The sequence below is a fragment of the Scardinius erythrophthalmus genome, assembly GCF_964197995.2.
Source record: "Scardinius erythrophthalmus genome assembly, chromosome: 1".
Lineage (NCBI taxonomy): Eukaryota > Metazoa > Chordata > Actinopteri > Cypriniformes > Leuciscidae > Scardinius > Scardinius erythrophthalmus.
The window spans coordinates 7,990,985-8,015,882 of NC_138221.1; the positions used below are offsets into that span (position 1 = coordinate 7,990,985).

Below are 24,898 nucleotides of genomic sequence, written 5' to 3' on the forward strand. Positions count from 1 at the left end.
AATATTTGTAATAAATCCTTTAAATACAATTTCTGTGTTATATATTTGTAATTAACATTCCACATGTGAACATTTTTTTTTCTTTTTTAGCCAAACTGAGACATTTTTTAAAACTTTCTAGGCTATGCTTTAAGCACTGCATGCCTTCTCTTAGCCACTTTATATATGTCTAACACATTTTTGCAATACAAATGTTAATATAAATATATTTCTAATGTATTTTTGTATTACAAATGTTGGTATATATATATATTATCTGTTTTCCTGATGTAATTGACCTATGGCTAAGCCACGCCCCCTCCACTGACTCGGACAAACAGTCAACAATCGGTAACAGGCGCTATGGCAGCTGTCACAGTTGGAGACATTTCACAGGAGGCAATTGATGATTTTTGGAGACAGAAAGATTATATATCATCTCAAAGTCACCAAAAGGGCCTTAGCTATGCATTGGAGGGTTATATTAATCATTTTATTTTGAGAAGGTCGATGAAAAGCTTCAGCTCCAGACAAATATTTAATGTTACAGGTCAGTGAACGTTATAGTTTGGTGCTATTTCGCTTCAAACGCTCGCTTTATAAGCGCGTCCTATTCGATTTGGACGTGCAAATGGATTCAAAATGTTCAAGCGTCGAACTAGACGCGATACCCGCGAATTTGACGCTGTATTCGCGTTTGGTGTCGCAGCATGTGTGTGTCAGATAGAGAGAGGCGTGGGTGCGATTGCGATCGAACAGTGGAAACATAAAAACGAAATTTTTTTCATACAGGACATCATTAAAACTGCAAAGTGTTTAGCCTACTTGTATTTGTGTAAAACACAACATTGTGCTTTTGTCAAACTGTACTCTTGACAAACTGCAACGCAGCTAGAAGCTAGGCTAAAGTTACATTAGAGATGTTAAAGATAACGTTGAAATACGTTGTTGACTTACCTTAAAACAGATGTAGACATCCTTGTTTAATTTAGTCAAGTTTAGTTGGTGTTGTGGTCCAACTAAACTGTTGTGGTTAGTTGCTTATCTCGGTTGAGATGTGACTTGGGAAAGGGTAAAAAATACACACCGTCGCCCAGCCTCTCAGGATACCTAGTGTTGGAGTTGAATGTACCCCATGCACACCGTTTGACCATTTTTAAACTTAAAATGACAAGAAAAAACAGATAAAAACGAATGAAAACTGACTAACTGCAATGCATTTCAATGGACGTGGAAGCAAAGAATGTCCGAGTGCATTGGGTTAGCTATGCGCACTGTGATTGGCTCATCGCGTTTGGGGGCGTGGCTAAGCCATAGGTCAATTGCATTTTCACTTGATTGGTCATGTGATTAATCATGGATGTATGTGATCATGTGATCATGCATGGCTGTATATATGGAGGTCTGTCTCCCCGCTTGTTTTTATGTCTGATGAAGGGCTTGGGCCCGAAAAGTTACACGTGGTGAGCAATCATTAAAATCGCTAAGGAGCATTTTCTGGTGTGCGGACTCATTGTTTACCTTTGCAATCAAAGTAATTTCTACACATTTTTTTTTCAGGGTAATGTTAGCAAATTCAAAAGTTGTGTTGCTCTTTAGACTCGATGCATCAAAACTTGTGATTGATATATTCAGCACACTGTTAACAGTTTCAGGGCCCTATTTTAACGATCTAAAACGCAAGTATCAAGCGCAAAACGCAAGTAACTTTGCGGGCGATCTCGGGCAATGTTGCTATTATACCGGCGGATAAATGACTCTTGCACCCGATGCAAATCTAAAATGGGTTGGTCTGAAGTAGCTTCATTATTCATAGGTGTGGTTTGGGCATAACGTGAAATAAACCAATCAGAGCGTCATCTCACATTCCCTTTAAGAGCAGGCGCGCTTGTTCTAAAGCGGATTCCTATTATAACGGCGGATTTGCCAGGCGCGCGCCAGGAGTGGTTCACAAAGAGAGAAAAGTAACGTTGGGGATGGAGAAACACACCCGATCTATCTATCTATCTATCTATCTATCTATCTATCTATCTATCTATCTATCTATTGTAATAATGTGTGATTTGCATAAATGAAAACAAACTGCTGCTTCTGTGTAGATGAGAGAATCAAAGTGTATGCGTGTTGTACACACCTACATTGATTATGGCCAAGCATGCACCCTTAAAATTGCATATCAATAACATGCACCACTGACTTTAAACTAGGTTTTTTCGGTTAGTGGCGGAATTGTTTTCTAAACCTGCAAAATAGCACCAAGGAACGTTTGCGCCGGAACACGCCTCCTCTTTTGCGCTGAACCGCCCCCGGGGAGCGCAAGTGTATTTCTTAGTTTACCAACGTGCGTCTGTGGAGGGAAAAGTCTGCTGTGCGTCGGGTGCAAAATAGGAATGATACATGCGTCGGTGTACAAAGTCAATTGCGCTGGGTGCAAGATAGGGCCCTCAGAGTGAAAGTACAGTTAATAATTGCATTACTTTCACAGTTATTACACGTAAAAAAATAAATAAATGTAAAAAAAAAAATTTAAATAAAATGGAGGGTTAATAACTTCAGGAGAGGTAAATTTATGATTTCTTCCTTCTTCCTTCAAAAGGAGATATTTTGAAGAATGTTGGTAACCAGACAATCAGTGGACTGAAGTCAATGGGGTCCATCAATGGGGTCCATTTATTTTAACTAATTAACTTTAACTATCTAACCCAAAATCTCTAAATTACATCCAGATGTAACAACCTAAACTGCTGATGCAGTAAATACAGCTAAAAAAAAAACATTGATAAAAGCAGCATTATTAATTATGTATGCCCCAGTGCATGATGAGAACACCAGTACCAGAAAAGTTGAGTAGGCTTTACTTAATTTTATAATGTTGATATTTACACTTTAATTTCTACAAGTACTAATATATAATTTACTTTTTCATATATTTTTTTTCTGAAGTATTTACTTCACAACATAATCATTTTCATCAGTGTATTTTTGATGAAAGTTCTCATAATGTTGGCAGAAAACATTCTTTGAATTTTCTTTAAATATTAAGAATCACTAACTTTCTGACTCAATAAAAACGGCTTTGGATGATACATAGAGAAATCCCCTGAGTTTGAATAACAGTCCAAATGACAATGATGTATGACTTTCTTAGATTAATAAAAAAGACAAGTTATGCAGTGAACATTGATGACACACAGATTAAGTGCTGGAAGTCATTTCTCCCTCCAGTGGAGTCGTGAGATTGACCTCGGAACACACAGACCCCTTCTGATTGGCTGACATGCATCTTGTGTAACATGAGTACACTTATTATGCAATGTCCAGCAGAAAAACTCAGTTTGCTGTTTGGGACGCAGATTTCCACAGGTTTGACTTTTTACATGTTCATTTATTTGCTATTTCACTGTTATTCAAACTTATGAATGTAAGTTTCTGTTTCATGGGACACTGTGGGAAAGTTAGTTATATTGGATTATTACCAGAACAGAGAGAATCTTGGTTAGACAGAATGTAAGTTTTATGTCATGGTTTATGTCTCACACAGGTTATGGGTGAAGGATGTGCTAAAATTTGAAAAAAATTTTTTTTTACTTAGTTTAATTCACTAAGAAAACACTTTTACTGCGATGTAGGGTGGTTTCTTCAGACTGTTTAAATAACCTACATCTGCAATTGCAAATTGCGCAATAGAAGCTGCATGTGGATTGTGACTATAATAGCTACAGTATATATAATAGTAATATCTGATTCACAAACACAATCTTTTGATCAACTGATTATTTTAAATCAATCGAACCAGTTCATAAAGAAGTGTAAATGATTCTTCTCACAAATTACGGGTCTGATCTAAATCTCAAGAGAAGCAAACCGGACAACGTGAAATGGATTTCCATATTCAATATTTTAAACTAGGTAATTTATTCCTCTGATCAAAGCTGAATTTTCAGCATCATTACTCTACAATGTCACATGATCCTTCAGAAATCAATATGATGATTTGATGCTTCAGAAACACGTATGATCATCAGTGTTGAAAACATTGTGCTGTTTAATGTTTTTGTGGATTTACAGGATTCTTTGAATACAAAGAACAGCATTTTTTAGATTTATATTATTAAATATTAAAGTCTTTATTGTGACTTTTGATCAATTTAATGTGTTTAGAAATGACGATCGATCGTCAACGATCTTCAACTTTTAAACGGTAGTGTACACATGTACTGCACCGTTTGTTGAATGATCCTCAGATCACGCAGCTTGTCTAAGAGAGGTGTGATTACTTTAGTAAACCATCAGACTTTCAATTTTCACTTGGCCAACAATAAATAGATGCAAAAATCCCATTGGTCCCATAAATGAGCACCAGGACCAGGGCTGGGTTTCCCGAAACCTTCTTAACGCTACGCCGTTCTTAAGTTACACCTTAAGCTGTACCTTATCATTAATAGGTGTTTCCTGAAACGTTCTTAGTTAAGTATACCTTCTGTAAGTCATACTTTCGGAAGGTTGGTCTGGACCACTCTTAAAATGGGAAAGAGATGAAAGCACGTAAAATTTTTGAAATGGTTATTATGGCAGCAATATATGTAACAATTTTAAAATATGTAGGCTAGGCTATTATAGGCTATTATAGTTTGGATTATTTTTTATAATATCCCATAGTCCTAATAAATGTAATTTCAACTATTTATGAAGTGCTTCTTTTATAAAGAACACCCCTTTCTAGCATAAAACAGTGAAACAGCCCCTGGACAAGAGAATAATTGATTCTCGAGCCATCGATATCAACCAATTCAGCACCATTGCCGCGGACAGCACCGGGTAACGTCGCACGTAAGAATGTATATCTTACAAACCACAAACAGATCATGACTTGTTTTGATGGCTAAAACTCATTTTGATCTCCATATGATTTTATTTATCAGCCTTGAAGACACCATGATGGGAATTCACCTCAGATCTACTTTGCCGATTCTGGCTTTTTTGTTCTTCCAACCGGCAGCGGGGCAAGATGAACTGATCATCTCCACTGACAAAGGCAAGGTCAGAGGACTGAGGCTTCCTGTGCCAAGAGGTTCAGGGCACGTGGGGGCCTTCCTTGGGATCCCTTACGCCAAGCCTCCATTGGACCTGCTTCGATTCAAACGACCAGAGCCCGCTGAAGTGTGGAATGGGATACGAGATGCCACCCAGTACTCCAATTCCTGCTTCCAGGAAAAGGATTCATTGTACCCAGGATTCATTGGAGCTGAGATGTGGAATCCCAACACCGAAATTAGTGAAGACTGTCTGTACCTCAATGTCTGGACTCCCTCAGTCGAATCTCAGAACCGAACCAAACCCTTAGTCCCAGTTATGGTGTGGATCTATGGTGGAGGTTTTTCCACAGGTACTGCCTCCCTGGATGTGTACGATGGCCGTGTCCTCAGCCACTCGCAACAAGTAGTGGTGGTGTCTATGAACTATAGGCTAGGAGCATTGGGTTTCCTATCTCTACCTGAAAGTGAGAGCATTAAAGGTAATGCTGGTCTATTTGACCAGCGCCTGGCTCTAAACTGGGTGTCAAAAAACATTGCTGCTTTTGGGGGCGATCCATCCTCCGTAACCTTGTTTGGTGTGAGTGCAGGTGCTGGCTCTGTGGGACACCATTTGCTTTCGCAGGGCAGCCATGGCCTGTTCACCCGCGCAATTCTCCAGAGTGGCAGTCCCAATGCCGTGTGGGCGGCCGTGAAGCCAGATCAGGCCTGGAACCATTCTTTGACTCTGGCTCAGCTTCTGAACTGCCCACTTGGACCATCTGTTGATGAAACGGAGGCTTGCTTAAGAGCAGTTGAACCTGAGAAGATTGTCAGCCTTCAATTCAATGTCATTCCTGATCCCATGATTATAAGTGTGCCCTTTCCGCCAACAGTGGATGGAGAATTTCTCGTAGACATGCCTAGTGTCTTAATCCAGTCAGGACGTTTTCTGAAGACAGAAGTTCTTTTGGGATTAAGCAAAGATGAAGGGACATATTTCCTTGTATATGGTGCACCTGGATTTGGCATCTATAACCAGAGTCTTATCAATCGAGACCAGTTCCTCACAGGTGTATCCTTGGCCCTTCCTGGTTCAAGTGACATAGCCAGAGAGGCGGCTGCTTTCCAGTATACTGATTGGACAGATGAGCAGAGCCAGCCAAAAACCAGAGATGCCCTAGGCTGGATGGTGGGCGACTACTATTTATCATGCCCCATGCTGGATTTTGCCCGTAGGTATGTTGAGAATGGTGGCAGTGCCCGATTGTTCCTCTTTAACCATCGCTCCAGCTTCAACCCCTGGCCTCAATGGATGGGTGTACTGCATGGGGATGAGACCCCATTTGTTTTTGGGATTCCTCTGAATCAGACTTTAGGATTCTCCAAGGAGGAGGAGGCCATGAGCAGGAGGATAATGGAGCATTGGAGCAACTTTGCTCGAAGTGGGTGAGTGTAAATCTGACACACAATCTACTGCATAAAATTGTGTTCTATCCTAATTCACAGTGTTAAATCTGTCTTTATTTACTCACTCTCAAAACACATATGCCTTTCTTTCCTCCATGCACTGTCAGAAAAAAAAAAAAGTGGGACAATTGTTCCTTTTAATGGTACAATGTCATGAGAGCAGTGCCCTTAATTGGACAAGTTTGTGCCTTACCTACCCCTAAAATATGGCACATAATGTGTGTATGTACCTTTTAGAGGTAAATAAGGTACAAAAATGTCCCTTTAAGGGTTCTATCCATGTGACAATTGTACAGTAGTATGTGGAAGATAAAAGGAAACTGTTTTTCTGTCTTGCCACTGTAGCGTCTGTCAAATCTAATTTGTTCTCTCATACTGTACCAACACAACACGCCAAGTTTGAGCTCAATAATGTCAAACATCATTGGCTATTGCATGCCTATATCAATTAGGCCTGAACGTTACTTAGAACATTTTCAGTGAATAACAACATACATTAAGTCTTTACTCTGTTTAACGTAAAAACCCTCATGTGACTTGTAGCATCTTATGTCTTGTGGTGTACAAAATGTGGAGTACCCTCAAGGTTTTCTATTCGTCCCTTTTGAAGCATCTGACATGATCTTTTCTCTGTCACTGTTTGGAGAAAAATCAGTGCAAGAATTCTGCCTTAAAAAAAGAATGTTGTAAATTTTCATTCTTGACCAAACTATTCTTTTAATACTGAGAATATCATACTCAAATTTGTGTTTACAAGACAATTTCTTGGAATTTCTTGACAATTTATTTATTTATTCTATTTATTCTCAATTATATCAATTTATTCTATACAATTTATATATTTAAAAAATATTTGTATATATTTAATATAAACGGTTAGGGAATTGTTCATATTTATCTCTCAGTAGAGTATAAACCAGTGAAGATTTGGAGAAGTTTAATCTATAAAAGCTTCCCAGACAGCAACATAGTGTCGGCCCAGATCTGGGTCACATCTGGTACATGTGGCTTTCACCCATACCTGATGTGGGCTGAATCTGGGCCGACACTCTGTTGCTGTCTAGGTTTCATCTGCTCACACTTTTTTCAGTTGATGTGTAAAAAAACTAAACAGATCTTGGTGTTGCTGGCAGGCCAGTGTTGATTTGCATCCTCATTTGTTTGGCATAAATTATGGAGAGGCAAAAACAGCCTTTATTGTGGCTGTGATCAAGTTTAGTTTCTTTCAATTAACACTCCATACTCTTCTCGTCGGAGGGGAATGACACTATGCCAATATATCAATGAACATGATCAGTAAACGATCACAATGGGACACGCTGACATTAATCTTTTCCTGAAATTGGCAGATTCGGTTATGAAAAGTATCAGGCAATTTGTTAAATGTCTTGTTTTGAAGACTTTGCTTTGCTGGGATTGTGCATTAAGATTCAAAGCCTCTGGTTGTAAAGGACTGCAAGGCATTCTTTACAAGAGCGCGTAAACTTCATAGCTATTGAGTAATTGCACTGAATTATTTTTCTTTCTCTTTTGGCTTCAGAAATGTATTGATGTACTCGGTACCATACATAACCTGACCTTTCGGTTGATTTCCTGGCTTGATGTTTCAGGGATCCGAGTGTCGAGGGAGCAGAATGGCCGCCATTCAAGCTGGAACATCAGGAGTACGTCACGCTTAACACCGGCCTGTCGCAAACACTCCGGATGCTTAGAGCCCAGCAGTGCAAGTTCTGGGACAGTCTCCTGCCAAAACTGCAGTATTGCAGTAACAGGTGAGAGTCACCGAATGAGAACATCCGTCCACACACACCACATAAACAGAGAAAATCACGACATGCTCACTTGTGTTTGTCTCTTAAGCTCTGCCAGCACATGTGTCTTGTGTGAAACTGTCTTGTGTCCAGCTTAATGCGGGACTGGAGGTGTTCCCACCATCATGTCCATGACCTTGGCATTGCATGCTTCACTGATAAAGTGTATACCTTGAATGCAATGGAAGTTGCTTTGAATAAAAGCATCTACCAAATGCAAAAATGTATATGTAAATAAATACTGTGCTTTTGGATCACTGGAAAAAATTGGGATGGGAGAAAAAACAAACAAATCGTGTTCTCTCTCAAAACTTGTGCATTCCCTTGCGAAGATATTTGCATTTCCTTGCAAAAACTGATGTTAGCTCAGACAAACTCTTACTGTTTAATGTCCCGCTGGCATTGTTTCAGAGATTTGTACGTTAATAATGGAGCCTTTCATAGTGTTTGAACTTGAACTCAAATATAAAGAAAAGCAGTCAGTGCTTGGTTCAAGGCGTTCTGTAAAGTTGGCAATATATTCACAGATTTCAACTTCCCGGATCAATAACTTGAGAGCTAAATGTTGCTGAAACACAAATGGCAACTATTTACAATCATAGTAATGTAGACAACAAGCTAATTTTCCTCAAAACATGCTGTAGAATATTGATCTCTATTATTGAAATGTATTGACATTTATTGAAAAGATTTCTGGTACAGGATATACAATCCTCTATTCCAGACTCTAAAAACACAAACAAATATATATATATGCATATAAATATTATTAATTATATATATTAAATATTTAAACAGCTTTTGGCACACTTGTAAAGCTTGGGCTGTCGTCACAGCTGTCATTACTGGTTAAAGAAATAATATAGACTGATGCTTTTAATTCGCTTTTTGGAGTTCTTTGCAAGGTGACGCTCAATAGTGTCCAGAGTCTCTATTCTGAACTATTTCTTTTAACTATAGCACTAGTGCTTGAAAGTAAGGGAGCCTGAATATAGTAACATTTTAATAGCATTTTCAGTAGCACTGAATGCTCTGTGAAAATAACATTAGTAATTAATGCAAAGTGAATTATAGCATTTCCATTTAGCTTTTTTCTTTTTTTTTATAAATTATCAAGGTTGAGGAATTTGCAAAATGCAACATGACAAGTTTTTGTAAATATATGACAAAATGCACCTTATAATTATGTACAAATTGTGCACAAATCAAGTAAAGAACTTGGGGGTTATTTTTGACTCATCTATCTTATTTGATCGACAGATAAAGACGGTAGTTCGTAATTGCCTCTACTATTTAAAAGCAATAGCCAAATCAAAATCAATTCTCTCAGCCAGCGACCTGGAGAAAGTTGTCCACGCTTATATTTTTCCCTGTCTAGATTATTGTAGTGCACTTTATGTTGGGACCTGTCAAACATGTGTTGTCCGCCTGCAGCTGGTATAAAATATGCTGCAAGGTTGTTAAAGAATTTTCTGATATATATTTTAAAGCACCTCATGGAATGGCGCCAGCTGAGTTTATTAAGCCCTACAGCTCAGGCGTAAGACTAAGATCATCAAACAAGTTTCTTCTAACTATTGCTCTTGCGCGTCTTAAATTGAAGGGTGATCGTGCTTTCTCTGTTGCTGGTCCTAGATTGTGGAATAATCTGCCATTGGGAGAACGTCCTTGACTCTTTATGTTTTTCAGGATCGCTTAAAATCTAATCTGTACTCTTTGGCATTTTAGTACATTAGTACATGGATGTTTTTATGTTTTGTCTTATTGTTTTTATTGCAATGTACAGCACTCTGGATCTACGGTGTAGCCTGTAAGGTGCTATATAATCAAACAAACAAACAAACAAACAAACAAACAAACAAACAAACAAACACACACACACACACACACACACACACACACACACATACACACACACACACACATGCACAAACTTAAATCATGACTCCTGAATGTTTGTCTGGCCTAAATGACTTATCATTATCAGTATAATATATTCTCTCTCTCTCTCTCTCTCTCTCTCTCTCTCTCTCTCTCTCTCTCTCTCTCTCTCTCTCTCTCTCTCTCTCTCTCTCTGCTGTAGTGAGTAATGGTGAAGTGGAAGTCTCAGTTCTACCGGTGGCTTTCTTAAACGCTGGACTGGAAGAATCAATCTAACGACTATGCCTCTGCCTGCTTCGGAAAACTTTAGCTTTATACTGTACTTTATACTGTAGGATAAATATGTTTGCATCTTCTTTCTAATCATTTCTTTTACACCCTGTTTAGTCACACGCTCATAAGAGATGTGCTGTTCATTATCCATAAGAAGCAACATTGCATATGGTATAATCATGAATGGAGTTGTTTGTCTCTCTATGGTCTCCTTTCTTTTCTATATTGACTTTTGATTCTATTTGTTGGATTTAGCCTATGCCCTGCACTTGCTATGTAATCTATGGCACGAGCACAATAAAGCTGACTATTGAATGAACTACACTGCGCTGTGCATGTGCCATTCTTGGTCCCCAGATCTGGTGTTCTACTCTGCTCTGCATAGATCATTTCATTTAATATATCATCACCTTCCTAAAATAAATGGTGCAAGAATCGAACCTTGAGGTCCCCCTTTCCCCCAAAGAAGAAGCGATCTGAATGAACCTCCTTCCCCTGTGCTGACAGAGCAAGATCTACCAAAGAGATATGATTTAAACCACTCAAGCACATTTCCCTTAAGACCAACCCAGTGTTCCAGATGGTCAGTCAATATATCATGATCCACAATATCAAAGGCTGCGCTGAGGTCGAGTAAAATCAGAAGAGCATGTTCACTATTGTCCAGTGCCAAAAATATGTCATTCAATACTTTCACCAGCACAGTCTCTGTGATTGTTGACTTTATTCTGATATGCAGTTTTATCTAACACTATAATCTTCACAACTCAGTGCCTTTCTGATTCCTCCTCAAGGCCTTATGTGGTTGAGAAATGCTATTTCTGTAACTCAATCTGTATCTTATTGAGGTACTTGGGTAAGAATATGAGGGGAGTATCACAGAGTTAACCAATAAGATATAGCTTACATCATATAGGAATATGATACACTGAATAACAAGTCCATATATGGTCAGTTTCTGGCTAGATCACCACATATATGTCTGCATCCAGAAGGACCCTTATACTGCTTTAGAATAGGAGACCATTCCCCATCCTAGCCTAGAGTTCCACATAATGAAAAACAGATGTTGCCAGTACCTTCCTACAGAACAAAGAAATCATCCTCTGTTATATACTGCATGCTGAGACTATCATACAAGAATTTCTAACACTACTCAAAATAAAATCAAACATTTTTCTTTGTAAGCAGAAACTCTTTTTAGAACCATTCAGGTTTTTTATTACATTGTGACATTATTTTAAGGACAATTAAGCACTTTTCGACTTCAAATGTAATTGTTGTAATTGTTTAAAGTACTTATACATCATATATATATATATATATATATATATATATATATATATATATATATATGGTCCAGGGTCAGTGGTCCAGGGTCACATATATATTTACAGACACACAACAGTAATGACAATCTAATGAGAATCATCATTAAACAAATGACAATGACAAAATAACCTCAACAGTAATAGGACATGTTCACACAGACATGTTTTTGTGAGATTTGCCTCCTTTATGGCCAAGAAAATAAACTTTGAGTACCATAATTTTAAACTATTCATTCAATCTGATTCAGGCGCGCAGATGGCACTGGGGACGGGGGGGACATGACCCCCCCAGATTCATAGTGACCCGATCCGTCCCCCGCCCTCACTATCCCTACGAAACGCGACAAAAATCGGTAAAACAGGGGATTAATCACTGTTTTCGCTATACATTATGTGTACACTATAGCCTACATAAACGTGTTTTTGCAAAACGGATTTAAATCCGATCTTCAATTCCCGCGCTTGGTCCCGCGTCTGTGACTTACTTTCACTTTGATTTGCGATAGTTTGCTTGATGAATATGTTCAGCTTCTCGTCTGCGGCGATGCTGTTCCAGTAGCGTCGCCATATCTGGCTATAACATTACATATAGCCTATAACACGCTCTCACACGTTTATTTTTTAGCATTTTTGGGAGGAGTAAAATTTACATATATGGTTTCAACAACCAGATGCATTTACACTTGTTCAGTTTCGTCTGGGATGCGGACCAGACCTCCTCCTGAAGTGGTTTGAGCGATCGGATTCAAATCTGTCTCGAATGCGTTTCGGAGGGCATTTACACCTGGTCTTTTCACGATCGGATAGCTATCCCATCACAGAAAACGCATGAAGTGGCCAGGTGTAAACAGCCCCTATTTCTGAGCTGAACCAGTGATTTTCTGAACTGAAAAAAATTGACTGTATAAATGTCATATAAAGGCGATGAAGAGACAAAAAACAATCACCTCGTTTTTTCAAAAACCAAACAATTAGTATTATTATTATTTGCACATAGGTTCTTTGCTTTTTGTTCATAATGATAGACTTTGTATGCTGAGATAAGCAAATGTTTAAAAAAAACATACTTTGCTAAAGACATGAAGTTTTGGTGGGTGATTGGCATACTAGTCAAATAACAGTCTGATCATGCATTGCTAGTGGTGATCAGGTAGGCCTTTGTTTACCTTTGGTCATTGTTGTTTATCCATGATTTCAAATAACAATCCCCCAATGGCTTTTTAATGCAAATCATTAGCCCAAATTATGCAAAGTTACTACTTGAGCACTAGTTAAAGCCCAAATTACGCAAATAACGAATTGAGTTTAAATCATTTGCTGACAGCTTGGTCCCCCCCAGTTAAAAAATTCTATCTGCGCCCCTGATCTGATTGTGTTTAATGTGGGATATGTTTCATGATTTGCTTGAGGCTTGTTCCTTGTTTTGTTATCAAATAACAAATTATTATAATGTTTTTATAAAATGAAAAATTAAAATATTGATCAATATAAATCTGAAAGCGAGCCTGTAGAACAGCATGGGGTTTTGACTTTGAAATGTGCAGCACTCACATTTAATGCAATCACCTATTTAAGTTTATTAATCATACACTCAACACACTCTCAGTTCTGTGGTCTCTGTCTCGCTCAAATCCAAAGCTGTTCTCAGCATTTACTAATAAAACATTAACAAAACACTCTTTTTGTTTGTTTTCTTTCATAACATACATCACAAATTACATATAACACATCTCAGACACATATTCAAATCAAGACAATATATATATAAATGTATATAATAAAATATAAAATGTTCAATGTATATATTTGATACTTTGAAAATACATTAAAGGGTACATAACATGCACAGTTTCACCTAATCTCATGTTAATCTTGAGTACCTATAGAGTAGTAGTGCATCCTTAATATCTCCAAAAAGTGTTTAGTTTTATTATAATTTTAAAAGAAAAATACAGCTTTCCGATTCTCTCCGGGAAAAGCCGAGCTCCTGGAGGCGGAGCTATAGAGTCAAGCGGTAGTGCTTGATTTCCAGCAAAAGACAGAAATCTGATCCAGTTGTACTTACATGACTGGGGTCTTTTATCACTGGGACCTCTCCACGTTTTAATAGCAAACGATTTGCAAATCCAGCGTCGACCTGGGCCTTGTTAATAAAACATTCGTCACTGAAATGACCAGAACACACAACCGCACTTGCTACACTCCGTTGCTGCCCCGGAAAAACAAACTGCATCCACTGTTCCTGTAACACTGGGTTCTTTGGAAAGCTGAACACGGTAAGCTTTCCCTCACATCCAAATACACACTTTTTTGGAGACATTCTTGAACAAATCCTATGCAGCGCTGGCGCCGATGATTTCCTGTTGAAGCGCGTTGATGTGCGCGGTCTCTCCTCTAGTCAACGTGTGCGCGGGCGAGCTTTTCCGAGAGAAATGCTCATATAAGGAGTTCCACTCTGATCTACGTCATTAGATCCACGATCGAAAAAAAACCAGCCGAAACTTGCACCAACCCGGAAGTAAGATTTTCGGCACAGAAATTCTCCGTTATTCGTCCAAAATATTTTTTTTAAACTTTGCCCATGTTTAGCATGAGAATCCATCTCTTTAACACTGTAAACAACTCTGAATACATGAAACACCATTGTACCCCCCCTTTAAATATGTTTCAATCTAACATTACAATGACATATGATCGTATAGTGGTATTTTCTCTGTTGCAATATTACATACCTGCAGTTTATTAAAGACAGGACAGGGTTAATACACTCGACACACTCTCAGTTCTGTGATCTCTGTGAGGAGTGTGAAAAGAGAATAGTGAACCCCTCCCCCATTAACACTGTAACTGCATCTGCTCTAAACTAAAATTTCAAGTACACAGTTACACAATACTAGACATAAAGACAATATACTTCGACAAAGGTAACTGCATGATATTCTATGAAAGTAATCCACCCTTTTTAGTAATATTTATGAACTATATTATTTAGAAACCTGCTGTTCAAAAATGGCGCGCGGGCGGCAATTTGAACCAACATATTAAGAGCTAATTAACACAAAACTCAGAATATGCACAAAAATATTAACATTCCAGCACACTAAGTGACTCAATCCATCATTAAAACACGTCATCCACCGATATTGATCAACATTTTTACTTAATTTCTTAAATTTAAACACTTTACTTCAGAGATAATTTATAACATACCTGTCTCGCTCAAATCCAAAGCTTTTCTGGGCTGCGTTCTCCGAAACTACCTTAACGCTACGTCGTTCTTAAGTTGTACCTTAAGAAGTACCTTATCGTTAATACGTGGTTTCCGAAACCTTCTTAGTTAAGTATACCTTCTGTAAGTCATACGTTCGTAAGGTTGGTCTGGAGCGCTCTTAGCTATACCTTATCGCTGCTGACGGTTCATACCGCTAGTGGCCACCACTACGCAAAAAGCTTTTTTACATCGCAGTTTAATTACACATAGAAAATTTTATATGAACATTTAATATAAAATCTGATTTAGTATTAAAATTACATTTTTACTATACTTTAAAATTTTACACATAAAATACTTAAGTTGTTATAGCCTACACCCAGTGTATGGAAGTGTTTTCATTAATAAAGTTTCCATACACTAATGGTTGTTAGCTTTTTTAATTACTATCCTAAGGCACATCAGCTGGCGAACCATTTGACAGAAAAGGCTTAGGAGTCTATATAAAGAAAGATGAGTTTACACAAACTTTATAGCTATGGCAGCGAGACAGCGAGTACTTGTTTTAAATCAAAGACGGCGCCGTCCGCGGAGCCAGTTAGTGTATGTCAACTACATGGCTGGTGGATAATCAGCATACGTTGTGGAGAACATTAACACACTTATGGCTGTGAGGGTTTGGGATTGCACACTTGCTAAATTATAAACACATACTCATATTTATTTCTGCATGTACATATTTCAATGAGCCCCGATAAATGCAGTTTGTACTATTTCTAAAATGCTTCTTTATAAAGAACATTGTTTTCTCAATACTTTACCTATACCGCTGTGAAGGAAAGAGCGCACAATCGATCATCGAGGCATCGATATCAACCTATTCAGCGCCTCCACCATGGACAGCGCCTGCTAAGGTCGAACTTAAGAAGGTTTACCTTAAGCAACATCCTAAGGTATAGTTCGGAGAACACACGTGGGAAATGTATACCTGTAGTTAAGCGCGCTAAGAGACAACGTTATCGGAGAACGCAGCCCTGATCATTGAGCGAGACGCGATTGGATGACTCGGCAGTGGAAATGACGTCACTCAACTATAAAACTTAATACAGCATTTTTAAACAAAGACGTACATTTTTCCTAGAATCTGTATAGGATACAAACAGTAAAACATGTCCAGAAACACAAAAATAAAATAGAAATAGATGTTATATATTTCTGGAATATAGTTTTTTTCATCCCCAAGGTTACGAACTCTTGAAAAGACCTCTTTTCTCATTCCATTTAATATATTTAAGACATTTTATGGATTTAATTTGATAAAACTAAATTTAAGACATTTTATGGATTTAATTTGATAAAACTGAATTTAAGACTTTTTAAGGACCTGCGGGGACCCAAACATGCACATATTGAACTGTCATCGTGTCTTTAAATGCGGTATTTCTTCAGTTTGTCTCCAGCCCAGCTCAGACTTCAGACAAGGGGTCCATTCTTCATATGTTGCTTAAAACATCCAAGATCAAATGACACATCCAAGATGATATTATCGGGCTAATCATGATCTGGATAATTGGGTTCTTCGAACACACCTGTTGTTTATGATTTCACTGGATTGAGTTATCTGAGATAACTGTGCATTCATGCATTGGATTTAAAGGGGATATGTATTGATAGTAGAAACATTGATTAGAAACACTGCTATTGGCTGCTCACCATGGCCAATGAATGCTAGAAGTCGAAGTTTATGCAGAAATTTGAATGTTTAATCAAAATGCAAGGGATGAAATTATTTTGAAGTGTTGGTGCTTAATGTAACAATATATAGTGTAAATGATAAATCGCACTTGCCATTTGTGCTGGCTACTGTATACAGGCCACCAGGGCACCATACAGACTTTATCAAAGAATTTGCTGATTTTTTTATTGGAGTACTGGCTGTGTAACGGTCACCAGCTGGAGTGCCCTTGAGAGCCACCAGAGGGCACTCCACACCAGACTCTCATGTTCAGGCGTGTCAGCGGCCATCTCTGCTGAGGGCTCAGGCGACGTGGCAGCGGCCATCTCGTCTGGAGACACTGGCTCGGTGGCGGCCATCTTGTCCGGAGACACTGGTCTTCGCCGAGCCAGTGTCTCAGGACAAGATGGTCTCCGCCGAGCCAGTGTCTCAGGACAAGATGGTCTCCGCCGAGCCAGTGTCTCAGGACAAGATGGTCTCCGCTGAGCCAGTGTCTCCGGACAAGATGGCCGCCACGAGCCAGTGTCTCCGGACGAGATGGCCGCTGCCACGTCGCCTGAGCCCTCAGCAGAGATGGCCGCTGACACGCCTGAACATGAGAGTCTGGTGTGGAGTGCCCTCTGGTGGCTCTCAAGGGCACTCCAGCCCTTGTTTATAAAAAAGAGCTGTAAATAATATGAAACACGTTTACATGTGTTGAATAGTTTACACTTTAGATTACGTGAATTTCAGTTATTTATTCATGCATTTACACATCTATAAAAAGTGTTAAACATTTTTCAGTATGTACAGCATTTGCTGACGGCAGCACATATTCAAGGTAATGTTGATACCAGCAACTGCTCATGTTCTCTTTTTCACATTCTGTTTACACAATGCTATCGCATTTGTGAAAATACTTATACAACAGCTTCAGAGTGTCACAGAAATGACATAGTTTCAGCTTTAAGACGACACCAGGTGAATAGGGTAAAAAATATATCACCATTTGATATCTTTAAAAATTACATTAAAAATTGCAGTCATGTTTTGTATGACAAGTTTCCCGAAATGTTTAAACAAAAATCTGAACATTGGATAATGTCAAGTTCAAAATTCCTTTTCAGTTTGGTTTTTACAAAGCAGATTTTGGATATCTCTTTTTATCACTCCCTAAATAAAATAAAATACTATAAATTTTTTGATCAAGATTTTTTTTTTAATTTTTTTTAATTATTATTATTATTATTAATAAATGTTGTATAAATTATATATGAACAAACCCCTCTGTAAAAGCCTTCAAAATATAGATATGAATAAAACTGTAAAGTTTGGTGTATGTAAAGCTGCTGAAGTGGATATTTCCAGTGTAGGAGAAAACAGCCTTTCAAAATATGGACAGTAGTTGAAATCTACAGATGTAAATAGATAAAGTGCTATAAACAATACACTTAAAAGTGTATTTTGGATATGTTCTTTTCACCAGTCACCAAAAAGTGCAAAATCTCAAAATTGACAGGTGCATGAAAAAACTTTTTTGCTTGTATTGTCTCACCTTAAAATTAAAAGTTGTTTTGGGTTTGATAAAAAAAAAAAAAAAAGTTTGTATTCTTTCTCATTTAATACAACATTTTCAATGCAAATTATATTATCCACATAAGACTGAAAAATAAAATTGAAAAATCAACATGAATCTAAGAATTCATATTTTCCCACTTTTCTTGCAATGACATCAGCACTCAAAGTGCTTGAACTCCAGAAGTTTGTGTAAAACCTGATGATCATGTTCTCCAGCATTAACATTAAACATGTACTGATGCAATTACAAAATTACACTACTGAATAGATGAATAATATATATTCATCTATTCTGTATCAAGAAAACACACACACACACACACACACACACACACACACACACACACACACACACACACACACACACACACACACACACACACACACACACACACACACACAGCATTAATTCACATCATAATAATGGTTTATAAAGTACACAACCATATCACCTGATAATTTTTGTTTCTGGCTTTCTTTACAACAAAGCCAAGAGTCAAACTGACCAACTAAATGAAACACTGATCACAATAATGGTGACCAAATATTTCCGATAAATCATCAACATCTAAACCTCTGTTAATTCTCAGCAAGAGCTTCTGTAGACGTCTGACAGAAATAAAATCAGTCTGGTTAGTAATAAGTGAAGCTGGTAATGCTGTTTGTGGAGTTGTTTAATCCTCCTCTGCTGAGATCTTCACAGATTTAATGTCTTCTTCTATCTTCAGTTGATTTCATCTTATGCCGAGTTCACACTGCACACTGCACACTTTTCAAAGTAGTCGGGTCTCTGTTATTTTCACACTGCCTGATTATCTGGGGTAGCATTCAGTTGCTGGTGTGTGTGTTCATACTGCACAACTATCCGGGGTAGCATTCAGTTGCTGGTGTGTGTGTTCATACTGCACAACTATCCGGGGTAACATTCAGTTGCTGGTGTGTGTGTTCACACTGCACAACTATCCGGGGTAACATTCAGTTGCTGGTGTGTGTGTTCTGCAAAGAGAGTTGTGGGTAAATAAATAATTCTGCAATGTGCTGCTGTTGCTGCTGGTCAAGCAAATGTTTTTGCTTTATTTCTGTTTGATATGATTGTAAATATATCTCTTAAAATACTGATATTGTGGTCTATAACTTCTCCCCGAACATCCCGCTGTCCTGTATCTTGCTCTCCCATTGGCTGTCGGTCATTGCTGATGTAATTTTCAGTCAGAACACATTCACTCAGGAACTATATAAATTACTCCTGGTGTGGGAAATTAAAAGTTAATTAAAATTAAACTAAAAGAAAGCTTATACTGTATATTCTGACTAGTTAACTCTTTTTTTTATTTTTTATTTTTTTTATAAAACACCATATAGTACTTTTACCCAAACTGAATAATAAAAACAAGTTTAAATGGGTAAATTTTCTATAAATATTATTTTCTGACATAGCCTACTCCAGTTCTTGTTAAAACACACTAGACATGCAAATTCTGTGCATTTTGGGCACTTTTTGTGTGAAATAATACTTATTTTGTCCATCAAAAGTGTGCTTTCACTTTAATTGAGCGTGAGCAGCAGCAAAAACGTGACGCTCCTGCTTGCTCATGCGCTGCTCCTGCTCGCAGTGTGAATGCACTTATTGATTAACATGCAATCCGAAAAAAATATGCACTGCTCATGTGCCGCTCACACTTGCAGTGTGAAACGGCCGTAATTCACAAGGTTTCCTATTGCGTCCTGTTTGCACGTGTGATGCTGATGTTGCGCTATGTTAATCATGTGGCGCCCGGGTGCATTTGACCGGCAAAAAATCGGCATATGTCAGACTAACCGGCCGGTCGCCGATCATGGCCGATCACGTGAAAATTGTCCAATTCCGGTCACCAGCCGATCAATCGGTGCATCTCTAATTATTATCATTGGTAGTAGTAGTAGTAGTAATAGTGTTACGAAACGCTCTGAGACACGAGGGTAGAGGATCCAAATGCAGCTTTTATTAAAGGGGTTATCCAGAATCGTAATCAACAAGCAGAGGGTCAAGCACAGGAAGACAGTCCAAACAAACAAACAAACAAAACAAAACAGGCAGGGGTCAGAGGCACAAGAGTAATCCACAGGACAGGCAAGAAATCCAAAAAAAACAAGAGACAAGAAAACCAGGGAAAATGCTCAGAAGTGCAGTGCAACAACACAAAACTTCGCAGTGAGTGAAGGGGTGAACCAGGCTTATATGGGGTGAACTAAACAAGAAGGTGAGATACAGGTGAATGTGATAATGAGTGCTGATGAGTCCAGGCAGAGTTGGTGGCGGTAATGCACCAAATTGGTATGCCAACCGCCAATAAATTTTAAAGAAGAAGAAGAAGAAGAAGAAGAAGAAGAAGAAGAGTCCAGGCAGAGAATGATGGGAGATGTAGTCTGTGAGTGAACGTGAGAGTCTGGTGTGGAGTGCCCTCTGGTGGTTCTCAAGGGCACACCAGCTGGTGACCGTTACAAATAGTATAGCTTCCTCTTAAAAAGAAAGAAATACTACATTATTAAAACTAATGTTTTAGTAGCAGCAGCAGTAGTAGTGGTACTGCGTGTCCTGTTGGAAAGAAACGTTGTGGCGGTAAAGTTTCTCAAGGAATGTGAATCGCCAACAGGTGCAGATATATATCATGTCAAATATCTCACAGATGTAGGCGACTCGTCTGCGATTCTCTCAGATCGCTTCTTTGATAATTCACACTGCGTGATTGCTACTTGCGTGAAAGAGCACCGATTAGCCTATGTAAAGACCACCCATTGGCCCAACGACGGAATCCAACAGTGGGCGAAGGGATAATGCGTGTATGTCTTTTCAGCGCTCCAGTGAAGTTCACTTAATTTATTGGAATTTAGTTTCAATAATAATTTATCTCTACACTTAATCTGACTCCAATTTCAAATTATAATCAAATTTAGATTGTGTTTCTGATTAGAAAATAATCATAAATATTGATTATGAATTAATTTAGATCTTTGATTATTCTGAGTATCCCATACTTTCAATTATTCACTTATTAAAGGAGAACTCCGGTCAATTTTAACATTGAGCTCATTTTTTGTACATTTGGAGTGCTGTCAATACAGAGAACAACGACAAAAATCGGTGTTGCCTACACCGAGTTATTCTATTTTTAAAATTTGCACCCTGTTGACTTCAATGGGGCAAGTACTAAACCTGCTTTTAGCCTCTTAACATCCTTGATGTGTCATTACAAGTGCACAGAAAATGTGAGTGATTCCTTCTGAGTGAACACGAGTGAGTCTGACTGCAGTAGATGTGAAAGATATGAATAAAAGTGATGTTATTTCAGCCAGTGCACATACCTTTGTTTACATCCTGTTTTTCGGTTGAAGTCCAAAGTAGTCGATTGCCTAGTTCACGCGCGTGATCATAGGTATTAAACCTATGCGTGTGAACTCTGCAATCGACTACTTTGGACTTCAACCGAAAAACAGGATGTAAACAAAGGTATTTGCGCTGGCTTAAATAACATCATTTTTATACATTTCTTTCACATCTACTGCAGTCAGACTCACTCGTGTTCACTCAGAAGGAATCACTCACATTTTCTGTGCACTTGTAATGACACATCAAGGATGTTAAGAGGCTAAAAGCAGGTTTAGTACTTGCCCCATTGAAGTCAACAGGGTGCAAATTTTAAAAATAGAATAACTCGGTGTAGGCAACACCGATTTTTGTCGTTGTTCTCTGTATTGACAGCACTCCAAATGTACAAAAAAACTAGCTCAATGTTAAAATTGACCGGAGTTCTCCTTTAAGGACCCGAGACGTCACGTCGCGAATGTGCGCTCACGATCACAAACTAGCCAGTTCTGAAAAAGTCAGAGGGTGCAGTGCAACAGCACTGTTTGGGGGTTGTTCCTGGTTACAGGTTCCCAAAGACTGCTCTGTCACCTACCCTTACATACCCAGACCAGAACAAAAGGGTTGTACCAATTTGTTTGGGTCAATCCATGTACCCGAGGGGGCAGCACCTGGTTTCGGCAGATATCTTGAAGAGACATCACCCAGAGAGGAGAACAGGATTCTCCCAAGTTCTCAATCTTTCTCATTAAACCAATGACTGCAATGAAATTAAGACCATTTTACCAATCACACTGAGACACTTAACATGATACCAAACAAGACAAGGAAAAACAATAGATTCACAAGATACATCATATGTGATATATAGACATTCTTAGTGAACTTAATCAGCGGGAGAGGAAGGGAGGAGGGGGTGGGGGATGCAGAGATAAGGAAGGAGAGAAGTTCGGACAGGAAAATGTTCTGTGCTCTGTCTATGCTATCTTCTGTCCAGGGTGCATTTTTTTCGCTTTATTGCAGGGTGAGTTTTGTTTTAGCAGGAAAATCAGTTCTCACACCTATGATTTTGGGCATTTGTTGGCGATCTTACAAATACTGTCGGCGAGCAAAAATGGGGGCTAAAATCGTTCAGTGTGAACTCGACATAAGGCTGTGACTGAAGTAGTTTGTAGTTCTTGGACCCTATTTTAACGATCTTAAATGCAAGTATCAAATGCGAAACGCAAGTAACTTTGTGGGCGGGTCTTGGGCGCTGTTGCTATTATACCGGCGGGATAAATTACTCTTGCGCCCGACGCAAATCTAAAATGGGTTGGTCTGAAGTAGCTTCATTATTCATAGGTGTGGTTTGGGCGTAACGTGAAATAAACCAATCAGAGCATCATCTCACATTCCCTTTAAGAGCAGGCGCGCTTGTTCCATGGCGGATTGCTATTATAACGGCGGATTTGCCAAGCGCACGACAGGAGCGATTCACAGCCGAGGAGACCGACGTTCTCTTCAGGGCTGTAAAACACAGAGAAGTGACATTGGGGATGGAGAAACACACCCAAATTAGCTTCGGTTAAACAGGCGTATAATAATTTGGGTGAATGTGTAAGCTAGATTTATGCCTATTTTTTTCACACCTTCATGGACACCACAATGATTTCCCTCGTGTGGAATATTTTTTCTTGTAATTATGTATGGTTTGCAAAAATGAAAACTGCTGTGTCTGTGTAGATGAGAGAAGCAAAGTGTATGCTCGTTGTGCAGACGCTACATTATGGCCAAGCATGCGCCCCTAAAATAGCATCTGAATAACGTGCCTCTGACTTTAGACGAGGTTTTTCCTGGTCTGTGGCGGAATTGTTTTCTGGAACTGCAAAATAGCACCAGGGAACGTTTGCGCCGGAACATGCCTCCTCTTTTCACTGAACCGCCCCCGGGAGCGCAAGTTCATTCCCTAATTTACCGACGTACGTCTGTGGAGGGAAAAGCCTGCTGTGCATCGGGTGCAAAATAGGAATGATACATGCGTCGGTGTACAAAGTCAATAGAGCTGGGTGCAAGATAGGTGTTACATATTCATGTATTTGTGATTTATTTATTCTGTCATGATTGGTTTGTCCTCTAGGGGGCGAGTATGTTGTGTTTTTGTTTTATTAGGCACTGATTGCCGGCACCTGTAGATCCTGTGTGTTTGGCATAAGAAGCCTAAGCGGCCAAACCTGCGTGGCGGGCGGGGTGTTCGGCGGCGGTTCTGTATGCTCTCTTGTTGTGTGTCTTACCCCGGTTAATTTTCCTATCGTTATGTCTATATCATTTTGTTAATAAACCCCTATTGTACGAGCTGAGTTGTCTATGTCCTCTCTTGTGTTATGGCCGCGGTCGTAACATAATTGGGGGCTCGTCCGAACCTATTACGTTTTTGTTTTGTTTTTCCATGTGTAGAGGAAAATGTGTGACGTATTTTGCCCGTCCTGGAAAGTGTTTGGTGTAACTGCTGTGGTCCCACATGAGTATTTGCCCTATATTTTTGTAGTCGCCGGGTAGGTTGGACCTGCCACTTTGTTATTTTGCCTTTTTTATTTTTAGTGGTTATTCGGAGTGGGGGTACGCTTCAGTTCACGTGTGGCTGATCTTGTTAATGGGATCGGTGCGCAGGTGGGCATGAGTTTAGTGTTTAAAGTCGCTCCGAGCCCCTAATGCCACTGAAGACTAGATGGTAAAATTAAACTTGTTATAGGGTAAGTACATTTTTCTGTGGGATCGCTGTTAGTTACAATTAGTTTGTTAGCCGCGTTTGTTTGGTTGCGTAAATGATTGTTAATTAGTGAGAGCAAGTTGTTTGCATACGTGCATACGTTTGATATTCATTCGTTTATTCGAGTGCGGATAAAAGTTTGAAATGGCTTCGGTGGAGGATGTTTTTCAGGAATCTCCTTCTGAAGAATTGCTTTCATTGTATACAAAGGAGCAGTTGTTGCAGATAGCAGAGTTTTATAAAATAGAAATAGCTTCTAAGGACAGGAATTTAAAGGAAACTTTGCGAAGCATACTGAAAAGTAACCTGGTTAAGTTGGGTATTCTAGAAAAGGCCCTTAGCAAAGGAAACGGCTGGTCCTTCTATGGGAGATCATGCCATTCGTTTGGGAGAATTAGCTTTGAAAGAAAAAGAGTTGGAATTTGAAAATGCAAAGTTAGAGTTACGAAAACGTGAATTGGATCATGAGTTTGCATTAAAACGAATGGAATTAGAAATGGCCACTAAGAAGGGTGCTGCTGTCTCTGAATTTGATGTGGGACGAAA

General features: G+C 38.9%; 2 protein-coding genes across 5 annotated transcripts in view; both read left to right on the forward strand.

Annotated features, from left to right (window-relative positions):
* The window catches only part of LOC308700561 (CD276 antigen homolog), a 1,553,888-nt gene that overhangs the window by 212,908 nt on the left and 1,316,082 nt on the right, over positions 1 to 24,898 (forward strand). The window lies entirely within an intron of this gene.
* LOC308690612 (cholinesterase-like) lies at positions 3,185 to 10,749 on the forward strand. 4 transcript variants are annotated; one of them, XM_081365188.1, is made up of 5 exons: positions 3,280 to 3,342; positions 4,703 to 4,809; positions 4,902 to 6,440; positions 8,072 to 8,233; positions 10,356 to 10,749. In XM_081365188.1, exons 3-5 carry the CDS (start codon positions 4,915 to 4,917, stop codon positions 10,360 to 10,362), a joined length of 1,695 nt encoding a protein of 564 aa, XP_081221314.1. In that variant the 5' UTR covers positions 3,280 to 3,342; positions 4,703 to 4,809; positions 4,902 to 4,914; the 3' UTR covers positions 10,363 to 10,749. The 4 variants fall into 4 exon arrangements, with proteins under 4 accessions (XP_081221311.1, XP_081221314.1, XP_081221312.1 ...); XM_081365186.1 differs by having other exon boundaries at positions 3,281 to 3,342; positions 4,688 to 4,809; XM_081365187.1 differs by having other exon boundaries at positions 3,297 to 3,342; positions 4,672 to 4,809.

What these genes read in the sequence shown, in the direction of transcription:
- LOC308690612 (XM_081365185.1), top strand. Translation starts at nt 3,293, where the DNA reads ATGTCCAGCAGAAAAACTCAGTTTGCTGTTTGGGACGCAGATTTCCAC. An exon ending in TGGGACGCAGATTTCCACAG is followed by an intron (nt 3,343 to 4,901) that starts GTTTGACTTTTT and finishes TTTATTTATCAG; the next exon opens with CCTTGAAGACACCATGATGG. An exon ending in AGCAACTTTGCTCGAAGTGG is followed by an intron (nt 6,441 to 8,071) that starts GTGAGTGTAAAT and finishes TTGATGTTTCAG; the next exon opens with GGATCCGAGTGTCGAGGGAG.